At 40.1% G+C, this 15,127-nt stretch overlaps 1 protein-coding gene across 1 annotated transcript in view; it reads right to left on the bottom strand.

Annotated features, from left to right (window-relative positions):
* Window positions 1–15,001, bottom strand: part of tmem131l (transmembrane 131 like) — a 37,517-nt gene extending 22,516 nt beyond the window's left edge. Inside the window, exons 1-3 of the mRNA XM_075463265.1 lie at window positions 14,808–15,001; window positions 14,027–14,100; window positions 8,104–8,147 (exon numbers count right to left, since the gene is read on the bottom strand). Coding sequence (XP_075319380.1) covers window positions 8,104–8,147; window positions 14,027–14,100; window positions 14,808–14,928 — 239 coding nt within the window. The 5' untranslated portion in view covers window positions 14,929–15,001. The remainder of the gene's footprint in view (window positions 1–8,103; window positions 8,148–14,026; window positions 14,101–14,807) is intronic.
* Between the last annotated feature and the right edge of the window lie 126 nt (window positions 15,002–15,127).

Here is a 15,127-nt window from a genome sequence, read left to right as displayed (position 1 = left end):
ATTATAGTGCAAAAGTTAGCTGGTGTGAGAATCCACAGCACAGTGTTTAGGTTGTTGTAGACAGCAAAAAATGAATATTTTTTTTTCCCTTCCTATGTTGAGCAGCTGCTAGCTTGGCTGCCCTGTCAGAGCTCCTCCCTGCTAACCGAGAGCGCTCCGACTGCAGGTAAAGAAAACTGACGGCTCTGAGGTACTTCCCAAAACCCTGAAGCTTTTATCACACACACCTCAAACAAAAAGATATATGACCTCAATAAACAAACAGGTGAATCAATCATCTGTATTTATCTTTGACATTTTCATAGCAGAGCTTTTTGAGTTGGACTGCGAAATACGCAACAATGTTGTCAACTAACGCGTTTAATGTTGAACGCTTCATTTTTTAAATGTTACGTCGGACAAACTGCGGTGATAGCAGTTTATTTTTAGACAGAAGGTTTGTATAAAAAAAAAATAATAAGTTTGTCTTGTAATCTAGTGCACTCGTATGTTCTGAAATTTACAAAAAGGAGAAAATGGTCAAGGACATGTAATCTGTTGTATAAACGGGGCAAAAGTGCCAGTTGTTTTTCCAGTTGGATTTCATTTGTGCAGATAATTGTACAATTAAGCTGGATCGAATTATTTTTAGATTTGCAGTGACGGAACGAAAGCCCTTTAACTTGGAGAAAGTGTAAGTGTATATATAGACAATGTTTAATCAAGATCGTACAGTTAAAAATTATCAATCCAAACAACAATTTGTATGCCATCAATTATAGTTTGCAATCAAATCAGCCACGAAAATTACTGATGCAGCATCTCTCGTAAAGATGAGAAATAACTAACTAACATTTTCACTGAAGATTTTATCAAACACTTTTAAAGAGCATGCGACGGTTCACCATAATGAAAAACAGAAAGGCCCATATCAACAAAAATATCAGTCTAAGAGAGGATGCAATGACTGGAACGTTTGCATATGAAAATAACAGCTCACTGAGGGACAGCGGATAAAGAGCACCTTTGACAAACCAACAAATGATGGGCAAAACATCCCAAAAACTAAATACAAACATTTGCATTTGACAAATGCTGCTCTGTGAACTTAAAGGGAATTACAGACCTTCCTTGATGCAATCCATCCATTCTGTTTTCACATAAACATGTTTGGACAAATTAAACGGTTTTCATGACTAAATAGTTTTGTTGGTTCCATTCACAAACATTATGAAGGACGACTGCACATTAATTTCCTATGATTTAAAAAGTGGAATAACTCGGTTCACAAGTGCATAATAATGATTATTAATATAATTTATGATTTGCACCAAATAAAATCCTCGGTTCCCGCAAAAATCCCTAAATATTTAGCTAAAGAGTTAGATTTATCACAGACAGCTGAAATAAAAAGCTGTATGATAAACTGTATGGAGCGTGAGACTTCAACACAAAGATGCACAACAGCTTTCAAACTTTTGGGTGGAGAATATGCACACAAGCTTCCTACCAGAAAGCTAAACTTTTTTACAATTGTACAATTGATTTGTTTCATTTCAACATGGCAACGTGCGAAGCAAACCTTCTGTAAATAGCCCGCAGACAGGTCTGGAATGCTTTCCTTTTGGCCAAAATGTCCATTTGACAAAAACAATCAAAAAAGCAACCAAGAGTGAAGGTAAAAACAAAACTTTAAACAGCGTATCGACTATCAAACCAATTCGATATACCTAAAAAAATACTGTAACTTGTGGTCACAGCAGTTTCCTTTGGAGCAAGATGGTAAGAAGCTCTGAAAATGAGCTCATCTGAGCTCAGAAGCAGCAGCTGATTTTGTTGTTGTATGTTTATAAATGTGGACATCTGAGAACATACCAACCAGGCTTATATCTAAAGTCTAACACAGCTGTTGAACAACACAAGCAAACAGGTGGAAGCACAATGGTTCACGCTTTCAAATTGCAGGAGCACACTTCTTAAAGCCTTATGTGTTCTGCTATCAAAGAGGGAACGTGTACAGTAGAGGAAGTGTATGAGCTGATGGTGTGGCCACACCGTAGGTTTTCAGATAAAGCTGGATGTGGCAGACAGAGTAACTAGTTCCCATCTACACTGATCTTAATCAAGAGAAAAAGACAATAAGTGTACTCCAGAATGAAAATCTGCTTGCTAGCAGAAGAGTTCATCTTGATTATATCTGTGCACACATCTGCATCTGGTGGAATAAATACATGATATGCTTGTTCAGTCTTGCTAGCTTGCACAACATTAGTTATAATGGTTTGCGTAAGTATACAAAGCTTGCCCTAAGGACACTCGCATTCTATGCAACACCTTTATTGATGACTTCTGCATTTTACTTAAATCTAACCCTCTCCTGACACATCTGATTCAGTTTAAGTTTGTGGATTTGTTCGCCTGGTTGGGCTGATCCAATGCTAGACTTTTTTTTTTTGCTATCAAAGAAAAACTATTCAGAAATATTCTTTAATCCTACTAGTTCTGATAATTTCATTTGGCAAACTAACATAAAATAGGCCAGCAAAATTACATTTATGGGATAATTTTAATCCCAAACATAGAACTAAAGTAAAAGCTTCTACCATCAACGACTTGTAAAATAGTTACTTATCAAATTCTTGTTAAATAATTTTCCCATTGGTTTTCTCATGAAACAGAAAGTGGTGAGATTTGACAATCAAGTGGAATAACAAATCTTTCATGAGAGCTATCAAAAACTTGGACCCCTTGCCAATATATAGAAGGACTGGAGCTGTGTTTCAAAAAAAGTATCAGTCCAAGTGTTCCTGCTTAGGTCCAAAATTTAAATGGCAAATGTTTTTGCACTGATTGATAATGCAAACGGAGATTAGACGATACATAAAGAGAACACAAAGAACAGCATGAAAGACTGATAGACTTGGGTTTGAGCTGAGCAACAGCACCTAACCTGAGATGGACGACCATCTTTATGCTCGTAAGGTTAGACAACACTAATCATTAATGTCAAAATATAAAAATTAAAAAAAGCACGTGTTGGCATCTTGTGTGACAGGAGGGGAAACTAGAAACTACCTCAACTAAATTGTTGAGGTGAGGGCAAATAAAGTATGTTAAAAGTATTCTTAAGAGGCGATAAAAAAAGTTGTCGATAAAAAACGATAGCAGGATACTAATCAATGTTATTCATTTGTAAGAGTATCAGCATCATTTTGCAGTTTTGCCGCCTCTGACTCCTTGTAAAGCGCCGCTGCAGACGGACACACACCACAGAGCTGCTGCTGTTGACAGTATAAAACTAACTGAACATTGTTTTTAATGTTTGAAGAGTTTCTAAATGTCCCGTTTTGTGACCATTTCTGGAAACAGCGGAACAGTGTTTTACAGCAGCACAGCAGGGAAACTTTAAGATATGCCCCTTTAAATATTTTGTTGAAAATAAATCATCATACTTCTTACGAAACACCAGAAGGGAGCAGGAATGCGTGTGTGTGAGAGTTAGAGACCAGAGAGTTAACCCCAGTCTGCCTCGCTGTCATAATGACGTGGTAGGAAACAATTATGTCCACCCGGCTAGCAGCTCATTGTCCTGTCATCTCACTTCTCACTTTTAGCTATAAGCTCATTTTTTGTAAGCTAACAGTCCTGACTTAATAAGGACAGTAAGTTGTGGAAACAGTAGGTACACATCTTCATCCACCGTGAAATGATCGTGCAGTTTATAAAGGTAAAAATATAAGGGAAAGGAGCGCTGTGTATTTCAAGCACAGCCATAGCTGCGGGCCAACATTTGCGAGGATAAGTTTGCTGACTCAACCACAAACTTTAAACATGAGACAGTTGGGAAGGCAAAGACAGCAAGATGCCTAAGCTGAAAGGAGGGAATCAACTAATCAGTCAGCAGAAGAGAGTGAAATGACCACAAAATTCATTACATCCAACCACGAGTAAAGAAAGAGCTGCTATTCACTTTTAATCATAAATATTCAGAGTTAATCTGACTCTCAGAAATGACACAAAATGTGTGCAGCCTACTGGAAGTAATACTGGTACACAATATTTATTCCATCTTAACATCATTGCTGATCCATGTTTTAAACTGTTTTGCTTATTACAAAGAGTTGCATTAAAATTATAGATTTTTTTTTAATTTTCTTTTTGCTTCTGCATTAAAAAAAAAAATAAATAAATAAATAAATAAAAAAAATCCTGATAAATTGTACACTGGAAGAAAACATTCACACAGAAACATATTTTACGGCAGACTAAACCCGGATTAGTCCCGACTGGTCTCTATAAAGCAGTTACAGTTTTCACGCCGAGAAGAAGGTGGAAGTTAAAGAGTTACAAGGTAAACAGCACCCAAAGAACCACATATAGCACATACTGTATGGTATACCTTGAACAGAGGGACATCTTCTACTGCATTATATAACAAGCAAGCACCCTCTCTGGGTTTCCACAGTTGTTTGTTAATTCATAACCTATGAGGAAATATAACTTCAAACAGTGCCGCTAAGAGAGAAAAACTGTTTGGGTAGCATATGAGGGGTCAAATGTAAAAGGGAAATGAGGTCGACTGCCTCTGTAAAAGGGCTTTGAGTGGTGGTGAGGGGGAACTAAAGAGTCTGCACTGGTGTCTGAGGTCAGGTGTTTGAACCTTCCTTTGACATCTATCGAACTAAAAACACATTTCTCTTATTAACTGAGATAAAGACCTGTTGTTTAGGAAGCCGTCACACTATGCTGATTAATGCAAATGAAGGACTGATTTTTCTTCCAAAAACAAAAGTGATGCTCAATGCTTAAGGACAGAGAGGAAAAACATGCTGAAATATGTGTTAGTGTCAGGTTCACATCTAACACCCCCCCACCCCCCCTCCCGTAAATTAACCAGCAGCTTCCTTTGAAGTAAAATCCAGCGTCCCAGTAAGTATACCACTGAGTTCAAGTCCAAGAATTCTGGCCACTGCACACAGTACATAAATAACAAGTTAAGTTTGGTGCCATTTGATCTCTCCGATGTAATTCAAATAAAGTTGGTGTTAGCAGCAACCTCAGCCGTGCTCCAGGGGAGAGGTTAACAACAGACAAGAGTTTATGTCAAATTATGTTCACAGATATGCCCGTAAAAGACGGGGACTAAATAAAACTAACAGTGTAATTAAAAACATGCTACGGCTGTCATAGAGCAACAGGTTGTCATAGAAACGTTGTAAGATTTTGTAAAGGATATCACCTAAATTGACTGGGATGAAAATCAAAAAAAAAAAAGAAAAAAAGAAAAACATAAAGAAGTAAAAGTAAGACAAGTGAAGACATTTTGACACTACGGCAGATACAGATGGAAATATGAACTCCTGTATCTGCAGCCTGCGTCGGTCTTTAGGGTGATGGCTGGCCTGCTAAGTGCCTGATAACCCAGGCACGAGAGGCCTCACAGCCCACAGATCTGGAGGTCCTCGGGTCAACCAGCACTGTAAAGCCTCTTTGGCCTCGCACCTCACTTGATTTAAAAATAGTCAAACACCCACGCTGTTCAGCTGATGTTGGCTGCATTTAAACTGAATGGGCTTTATATCGTACATGAAAGCTTGTCCCTTAGCTGTTTTTTTTTTAATCTAAACTGATTCTGCTTGGTAGGCAAGCCCCTTTTTGCTGGTTTCCCTTTATAAATTAGTCCCCACTGCGACGATGAGGTGATCTGGATTCCATCACTGTGTTACATAATGGTATCAGAGTTTTCCAAAAGATAAAGTGCTCTCAGTCTACTCAAACTCAGTTTATTTCTTAGTTATGTCTACATGGCATTCTGTCACTGTAACAATACAAAAGTGTATGAAAAAAACTACAAAGTCAGGCACAGATCTTTGAGGCAGATAGCTGATACTATGCTAGAAAGATTCAAGGCCAATAGCATACTGTATGGCTCACCAATTGTAAATGCATTTGTTAACCAACCAGGTCACTGTGCCCAAATCAAGACAGACTTTAATGAATATATCAAAAGGCTGCATGCTGTTGGCTGCAGCCTGGACTACAAGTTGAGACGCGAAAGGGATAGAAGGTCGCGGATATTATTTACAATACTGAGAGGTAGTGCTGGGCGGTATACCGGTTCACACCGAATACCGGTTTATAATTTCATTATGATATGAATTCTTAATATACCGCCATACCGGTGTATTTGATTACACAACGGGGGGAACGCTGCGTCGCGCGACATTGTTTGAGACGGGACCCTTTTCAGTGTTGCGCTTCTAAACACGCATATTTACTGTCTATTTTTAACGCTATTTAAAAAATACTCGTATTCGTTAAGCTGCATTTCATTTCCCTGCTCTCCCTCCGTCTCTGTCAGTCATGCGTCTCTCTCACATAGCCTACTCACACACAGCCCCTCCCCTCCGTGCACACCGCGTGTGTCTCCATCAGCGAGATCATCCCTGGAAGCTTGCTAGCTTCAGCGTCGCGTTAGATTAGCTCAACCGAAAGAAGACGGCTGGCGAAATTCACAAAAGGTTGGTATCACGTGCAACTTTATAAAAATCACACATTAAAAAGTCCTATAAAAATATTTTATATTTTTAATACAATGTTGTCCCGTCCCGACCCATAGCAAACAAGCGATTACGCCTTCTTTATAAAGTTAACTAGTCGCAAGTTTGCCGTAAAACAAACAAAAAAAAAATGTAGTTGGTTGTCGAGGTCTAAACACTAGGAGCTTTGAATCAAATAAATTAGGTTTTGTAAACTCTTACACTGAATGTTTGCTGCTTCAATCCAGATGAGTATTGAAAAATATTTTCCGCGATTGAAAAAGAGACGTGCGTGTTGAGGATGAGGAGCAGCCTGAACCGGAGGTATCAGTCTGAAACAGAGCTGAACAGTCCGACCAGTGTAATTATTATTAGCTATGTTATTCATTTGTTTACAATGAAGATGTGAATATTAATACAATAAAGTTCTGTGTGACCAATTATTAACGAAGGAATTATTTTGAAGAATTTTAATTTTAATTTTTAATTCTGTTCTCAATCTGTAGAAAATTCTGTGAACACCTAATTATGCATGAAAAAAAAAATACCATGATATACCGTGAAACCGTGATACTGTGAAAAAATACCGTGATATGTAGTTTTGGTCATACCGCCGAGCACTACTGAGAGGGGCAGCGGAGCTCGTGCATGTTGTCAGTTACACTCACGACTCTGTGATGTTAAAGATTACGCTCACTTTCTAAGTGAGGTGTTGATATATTTTTGGTTTCAAATGGTAACTTAGATGCAGCCACCTGAAGCAAAAGGTTTAAGGCTGATCCGGCACATTAATGGACAATGTATTTACACTTACTGACAGTGAAAAGGAAATAAGAAAACTGATCAGACATCCACAATGCCACTACAAAAACCACATTATATCAAATGTGTACAACTTAAAATATGTATAACTTAAATACTCTTAGCCAGTTTGTGTATAAATATATGTACATAACAACTCAACTTCAACAAAAAAAAACATCTAAAAGAAAGAGTGAAGACTGCTTTGTTTCTGAGCTGCCATCACCTTATACTGAATAGTAACCATTGATAATCTGATGAAAAACGCCTTTTTCCCAAAGCACTTTCTGAGGGAAGAAAAACAGCAGGGAAAGACAGACCTCTCCTCCTTTTTCTTTCAAGGAGTTCTAAAATTAGTCAGGAATTTGGTTCTGTGCCTCTGTAACGCACGCCCCCAAACTCTCTCCATCACACGGTCCCTCGCTTACCAACATAAACAACACAGCCTGCATACAGGGGAAGACATTTAAATGCTTTTTAATGCTAGATTATGACACTGAAACCAAATGTAACGTGCGTGTGTGTGAATACAAAAGTATATGTCATCCCACAGCAACAGTTAAAGTTTATTAATCGAGGTTTTCTCTCCGTCTCCCTCTCATATATATATATATATATATATATATATATATGTGTGTGTGTGTGTGTGTGTGTGTGTGTTGTTAAAAATCTGTACATTTTTCAACAGCTCCTCCCTTTTTCAATTCAATGAAACAAATACTCTTTGACTTCTGTTTCAGTTCAAAGTGGGTCCCAGAGAGGGTTAACAAAGACGAGCACTCACCTGTCCTCTAATGGAAGACCGTCTTTTCTTCGCTCCTTCTCCACCTGAAAATGACAAAAGACACTTCATTCAGCAATGTCAAAACTGGCAAAAAGTATTTGTTTTACGTGATACCGTGGCCATGAAAAACAAACAAAAAAAGAAAAAGATACATAACTGATGTTTTCTGGCTGCCTCGGTTTAATATAAAACACTTGTTTTTAACAGTCAACTTGTTTTAACATATTTTGTGTCCTGAAATGTTTTGTTTAACATAAAATGACAATTACACTGCGAAGAAGCCAATAAACCTTTGTATTCCGACTCTACATTTTGGAGTAAACAGCAGTGTGGAGGGGGGCGAGGTGCATCAGGTGCAGAGGAGAGGTGGAGAGGTGGGAAGAGCTCGGAGGACGGTGGGAGGGGAGATGATTGGCACACCTGTACATCGTCGGCTAATCATTCTCCCCTTTATCAGTAGCGTGCTGGTCCAGGCGGGGAGAGGGGATGAGAGATCGAGGACCAGAGCCAGAGAACGGAGAAGGAGAAGACGAGCAGAGCAGGAGAAGCGGGTGATCGTCTTCTACCGTTCGGGCTGAGAACCTCGATCGGGAGCGAAAAATAAATAAAAAGCATTGCAAACCAGACACGGTCTCTGCGTGTGTGATGGGTGAACCCACGGTGGCAAACACACTTGCCACAAGCAGGTTTGGCTAATGCACACTGGAGCTCTTCCAATAAAAAAAAAATAAAATTTAATTTCAACTTCGTCTTCCACCACATGCTCCAACAGTGCACATACAGAATCAATAAATTAACCCAGAACTGCTGATTAGTGACTAGAAAGAAGATAAGTTTCTTATTCGTACCATACACATAAGATTATCAGGTATTTTTGTTTTCAGATAGGACTTACTGAAATATTCTGCACCATGTTTTCACTCCAATCTGCTGCCAAATCATTAAACTGTGAATGTAATATTTTGATATATATTGCCCAAAGACACTGTGACATGTGAACTGGGGATAAAATCAGGCACCTTCTGATCAAAGGATGACCACTCCAACTGCTTCTTGTGTTTAGGGCTGTCAACATTATGAAATTTCAGCAGATGATTATTATCTTATTGTCTAATTTGTATGCTTTTATTGTAATATAAATATGCAGGAACATAAATAAGGAAATATATATTTCTATATATGATTGCAAGCCTTTGCCTTTAGGCTTTCTGAACAAACAAACAAGACAGATATGACATGTAGAGCAGAGGACAGGGGGCGCAACGGGATGACTTCATTAAAAAAAACGTCAGTCAGTCAAGTCAAGCAAATGGTAAAAATTTCTGTCAGTTTCACCAAGCCGTTTTCAAATGAGTGAGTGGGAGAATTTCAAAGATTAATTCAGACATTTTAAAGTGGATTGTATACACTGCTTATCCATAGTAAGTGTTTCACCTGCGTCAGTAAATAGGTGGCTAAAATCTTTAACTGCTGCCCCCACGTACGCCACCCGTTATGGGTACGACGTTAACTCTGAATGAGCAACTCAAAGTCCAAATTAACCCTTCAGCCAGAAGCACACTAAGCAGTTAACCCCTTCATATCTGAGGTTTCCTATAAACACAGGTACAGGTGCGCTCACATGCTGAATGACGTCTGATTATGGGGTGTATACCTGTCACTAATCAAGACGGGTAATTTTGCGATTTGAGAGCACGAGTCTTTGCTTTCATGCTCTAATGTCATACTGTACTTTGCTCCAACAAAACGTAGCCCTCAGAATTAAAGGGGAGTTTTACAACAATCTGAGTGCAAACAGAGAAAACGTTTTTGCAAGAGCACAAAAGCTACCTGAGTGGAAGGAGGAGGGCTCAAACTGAAGCACGGGACGTGTACGCTAAGCAGCAAATACGAGTGCAGAAACACAGGTTTGAGGTGAAACAGAGCATATTTACACACAAGTCTTGTTCAGATGAGGGCAAAGTTTTGAAGCGGAAGAGTTTATATAAGCCTGAAAACGAGGAACCCTGCTCTCAAAATAAGATGAATAAAGCCTAACAATTGGTCATTGCTCTATTGGATTAAACCAAGATCTGTGTTGGAACCACAGTTGAAGAGTATCAACACCACAATCAGAGATCAATTCCTGCAGGCCAAGTGAAAATATACAGATTAGACAGGAAACAAGCTCGCACCGTATTACCTTTGGAAACCACTAGAGCGAGACGAACAGAATCAAATGAAAACAAAAGCCTAACTCGAAGTCCTTCAGCGGCTGGCAAAACTTCAAACGCGATTCGGGCAGAACAGTTTCGCCTCGTGGTCTTTCTGGGAGTTTTTAAGACAAAGTCTTAGCTACTACAACTCAGATTACAATACAAGGGCGAAGAGTAAGTTGGATGCAATAACGCTACTTTTATCTTTAAAAAAACAATAGAGTTGTTTGCTGCCATGTTCATGCTCCAATACTGTACATCTAACCTTAAATGAGGCTTGTTAGATATGAAAGAAGTTCCAGGCGTGGGTTCCATAGACATACACTTATTTATAATGTAGCACTGTATATTATTGGTAAAACATGTGGGCTACAAAGATAAGATCTGGTCTCTCCAAATGCAGAAAGCGTAGTTTCCATGAAAACATCTACCTCACACATACATCGTGACTTCATGATCACACCACAAAAAAAAACACTAGAAGGCACTTACATACAGTATGTAAGTGTAGTCTATATGTAAGCAACACAGCTGTGGCACTTTCTTTTCCCTCAAATCCACCTGTTGCACATTGGAAACTACGATGGCTGCAACAAATCTTCATCAATGTGCGTAGCACACAGCGCTCTGATAACATTTATCCCAAACAAACTGTCCAAAGTGTGGGAATCTTTTTTTTTTTTTTTTTTTTTTTTTATAAATAGAAAATCTTAAGAAACAAACCTCTGCAAACTTTGCGAAACAGAAATGGCCTCCCAAAGCAGCTATGCACAAACATCTATTACAATGGGTTTTGACCTAATGTTGGTTGGTGTAAGTAGAGCCTCTGAGTTGTTGTTCTGTGATTATTTATTGTGTTTAAAATGAACTCCGTGTTAAACCTAGCCTGGCGACGCCATCCTACGTACTTCCGCCCAAAGATTTTGGCTCCGCACATAGTCTGGCCAAATCCCCCTACCTCGGTTCGCTCAGTGTTTTGCCAATCAGCAAACAGTTGCGAGTGGTGACGCAGAACTCACGCGCGGAGTCCATTGTAGTCCATATAATTGTAGTTCAACCGCAGTGGAAATAAACATGGCGACGGAAGAACGCTAGAAGCTATCCATTAAGTTGTCTCAACTCTGGAGATCATTACACAATTAAAACAAGAGCAAGAGGAATGCCTCGTCAATTTTGTTAGTGGCAAGGATGTCGTAGCTCTCCTTCCAACTGGCTTTGGGAAACGTTTGATTTATCAAATGGTACCGGTATAATGAAAGCGGATGTGGGAAGCGTGATTCGCGAGCTAGAGCCTCGCGAGAGTAAGCATGAACCTCGGCGCATAACCAACGTCATTTCTAAACATTATGATTGGTTAAGGGAACTCCGTTACTCCAATGAATTTAAGTTGCTGGGTAAGGTCCCGCCCTCCATGGAAACAGATTCCTCTTGGGTTTTCCCAGACTGTTTGACAGAGTCAACAGTCGGCTTTCGCCCAGGCTATGTTAAACCCTGTGTAGCCCGGCAAATGCAAATGACTAGTATTTCAGTTTTGCAAGTTGCAGGCTGCTTGTTTATTTATAGAGAAATTCATTTAATTTTAATTATAACCCTAAAATAATGAAAAGACGATGATAAATAGGCACAGACAGATTACTGTGCAGCTTTCCACCTCAGACTGCTCTTCTGTGATAAATACAACACACCACTTTTACCATTAAAGCCGTTCAGCTCAGCTCGGGTCGGACAGAGAGTTTGTTAACGAGCTGCTTGGACTCAATGGAAGTCAATTTACGGAAACTTTCACATAAATTTACCTTTTGGTTCTCGGAGGGTTACTCCCTGTGACTTCAGTGCAGGTCTTGAGGTGCACGAGTAGCCCTGAACCTCCTGCCTGCACCTGCAGACCTCCACGGGCACGCAAAACACACTTCTCAATCCCAAACAATCCACGGTGCTGTCTGCACAGCGCCTGATCCCATCACTCATAGACTGAAATTAGACATTTCACTGTTTCTGCTGCGCTGTCAACAGGAATTCAATGTGAAACTGTGATGCAATTTGGGATTGAGGTATGGACCATTTTAATGCCTCCACAGGAAAACCTAAATCAAATTGCAGGAGTGCGTTGTGATGACATTCATAACTTGATTTTCAACTGTACCAATATTCTATAAATCATAAAAAGTGAGACATAATTTGATGAACTGCCAAACAAGGCTGCATATTCCCCCTGTAAATTAAATAAACTTGAAAAGCTCTAACTGATGCCTTGCTATATCCAATAATGCCCCCAAGGCCTTTGAAAGACTGCCAAATTAATAGTAAAAAAACAAACAAACAAAAAAAATAAATATTGTCCCGCTGAGTAAGCACAACGACAAAAGAACAAGCTATAAACTATTTATGACAAGGATCTGTCAGAAACCTCGACAGTAATAGGGCAGGTAACTTTATTGCCGTGGCTGTTGGACGCAGAACCCAGAAAGCCCTGCTTTACAACTTAAATGAGCACTCAGCAGCACACACCACTTCGCCAGCTGTCCAGCAGCCGCACCAGAGCATAAAGACGCCCATGCCACGCTCTGTTTCATAGAGACGATGTAACTGAGACAGTTGCTCCATTCATTGTTAAAACGTGACACCCAACAATGTCAACACTGCTGCCGATCAATCTGCGAGGTACAGGTGAGAGAGAAAAAAAAACAATACAAACACTGATGCCCCCTTGTAGTAGCCATTTCAATTATTTATCAGCTTATCCAGCTATTACGAAGAAATCATCTTCAATGCTGAATCATCTTGTTGTGTTGCATGTCTGTGGATATTACGGCAGCGTGCAGACCGAGCCGCAACAACCTTATTCAAATACGGGAACAAAAGCAACGTGAGAGCGTACATTTGTGGACAGTGGGACCATTATACTTTTAACTATGAATAGTATTGACCTTTCTGCATGAAAAAAAAGACCCTGTATACCACTTTATATAAGCTATCACCGATGTACTGAAACAGCTCAGTCTAGTAACCAAACAATCACACCTTCTTTTTCTTGACTCCTGCTAAAATGCCACACCCCCCTCCTGCACTCAAGTGACTTGAAAGCAGTCAGCTGGTGACCTCACGACAGGTTATCAGTAAACACCATACTGCTGCTGATAGTACTCCCAGTGCTCCACAATTACATCATAGTCACAAACGCCAACCACAAAATGATAAGGAAACTGCACAACCCAGAAAGAAAATCCTGCACGAGAGAGACATAGACAAGCCACAGAAGCAGGAAATAATTGCAAATTCATTTGCAGGAAAGGACTGCAATCGTATTTGCTTTCAGTGACTTTCTCTACTGACTAAAACCTCCTCAATGGACACTAAATCAAAAGAAGAAAACGAGGCACATGGCAGGTGGTGTCCTGCTCTGGTTTCATTTTGGAGCTGTGCACTGAAGTGTGGTTACAAGCCACTGTGAGATCTGTGCGCAAGCAGTGAGCAGGGAAGGAAAACCATAGATGCTGCTGTCATTTATGTGTATAAAAGAGTGTTTGTGCACATTGAAATATATGCAAAATGTTAACCTAAATCTAGTGTCGCTCCTCTCAGCTACCCACGTTTATTCACCTGGCTGCGTTTCAAAGTTATCTGGTATTTCTGCATTCTCCCAGTTCCTCCTCCATACAAACACAAGCAAGAAAAAAAAAAAAAAACCCACACACACACACACACAAAAAAAACGCAAGTACGAGTACCTGAAGTGGGACAAATGGATCAGCCTCCTCTGGTTGCCAAACCTCGACCACGCTGGTGGGCATCTGACCCAGAGCTTTGTGGGGACAAGAAATCAAATTAGCAGTCAGATGTCGGACATCACTATCAAATGCAACTGCATCGTCTTTATGAGGCCATTATAAAACCAACGCAAGCTGCCAGCCACTTGTTATTACAGACAAACTAACATAAACGATGTGAGATACAAGTAAGGAAACGACTTCGCCTCGGCAGGCTGACAAAGGCTATTTGCTAGCTGCTTGTTTAGCAGAAGGTTAGCTCGGTAGCTAACGAACTTGGAAATCATCTCCACTGCTGCTACACAAAACATGGCTATTTTGCCCAGTAGAATTAGCTTAAAATATTTTGAATATCTATTACAGTCACAGCCGATAAATAACCCCCAAAGTCCCACTAAGCCCCATTTTTTCTGTCTGAGCAAGTCAGTTTCGTTCATTAAAACAGCAAGGGAACTGGCAGACAGCTAGCAAGAACTGACACTAGTAAACATTAGCTGGTACACTCTTACAAGTTGCTATAAATCAACGCATGCTTATACCACAGTTTGGACATTTATTCGGGCTCATTTCCCCCTATTTAGACCGCGTTTGATAGAGGACAGTTCAGCTTGTCACCCATTTTCCAGCGTAACGCCTGATGTCAGGTAGCTAACTTAACGTTTTTTTTTTTTTTTTTTTCCCTGCAGCGGTCGAGTTAACGTTACACCCGAGAACGAGTAAACAAACAAAGGTGGCCACGAACCTTGCAGCTGAGCCCCTCCGCGCTGGACGAAGGGTAGGACGAATTGTAGTAATTGTAGTATATTAATCCACGTTTTCCTGTGACAGTGGCTGCCTTGGTGGAAGTCGTGTAGCCCCGCCATGCTGCCCTCAGCTAGCAGCCTGCCGTATGTTCCGCTGTGTTGGTCTTTCTCTTTGCAAAGCGAGCAGCAGCTCCCTCCTCCTGTCCCTCCCTGCTGCTGCTGAAACACACAGCTTTCGCACTGGGTGTAGCCTGCATCGATGCCGTTAATGCACGGCTGCCGTAGGAGGTAAACCCGGCAAACATTACAGAAAGGGATC

The sequence above is a fragment of the Odontesthes bonariensis genome, chromosome 4, assembly GCF_027942865.1.
Source record: "Odontesthes bonariensis isolate fOdoBon6 chromosome 4, fOdoBon6.hap1, whole genome shotgun sequence".
Classification (NCBI taxonomy): Eukaryota; Metazoa; Chordata; class Actinopteri; order Atheriniformes; family Atherinopsidae; genus Odontesthes; species Odontesthes bonariensis.
The sequence above is the reverse complement of the archived record's forward strand: the minus strand, read 5'-3'. Positions and strand labels throughout refer to the sequence as shown.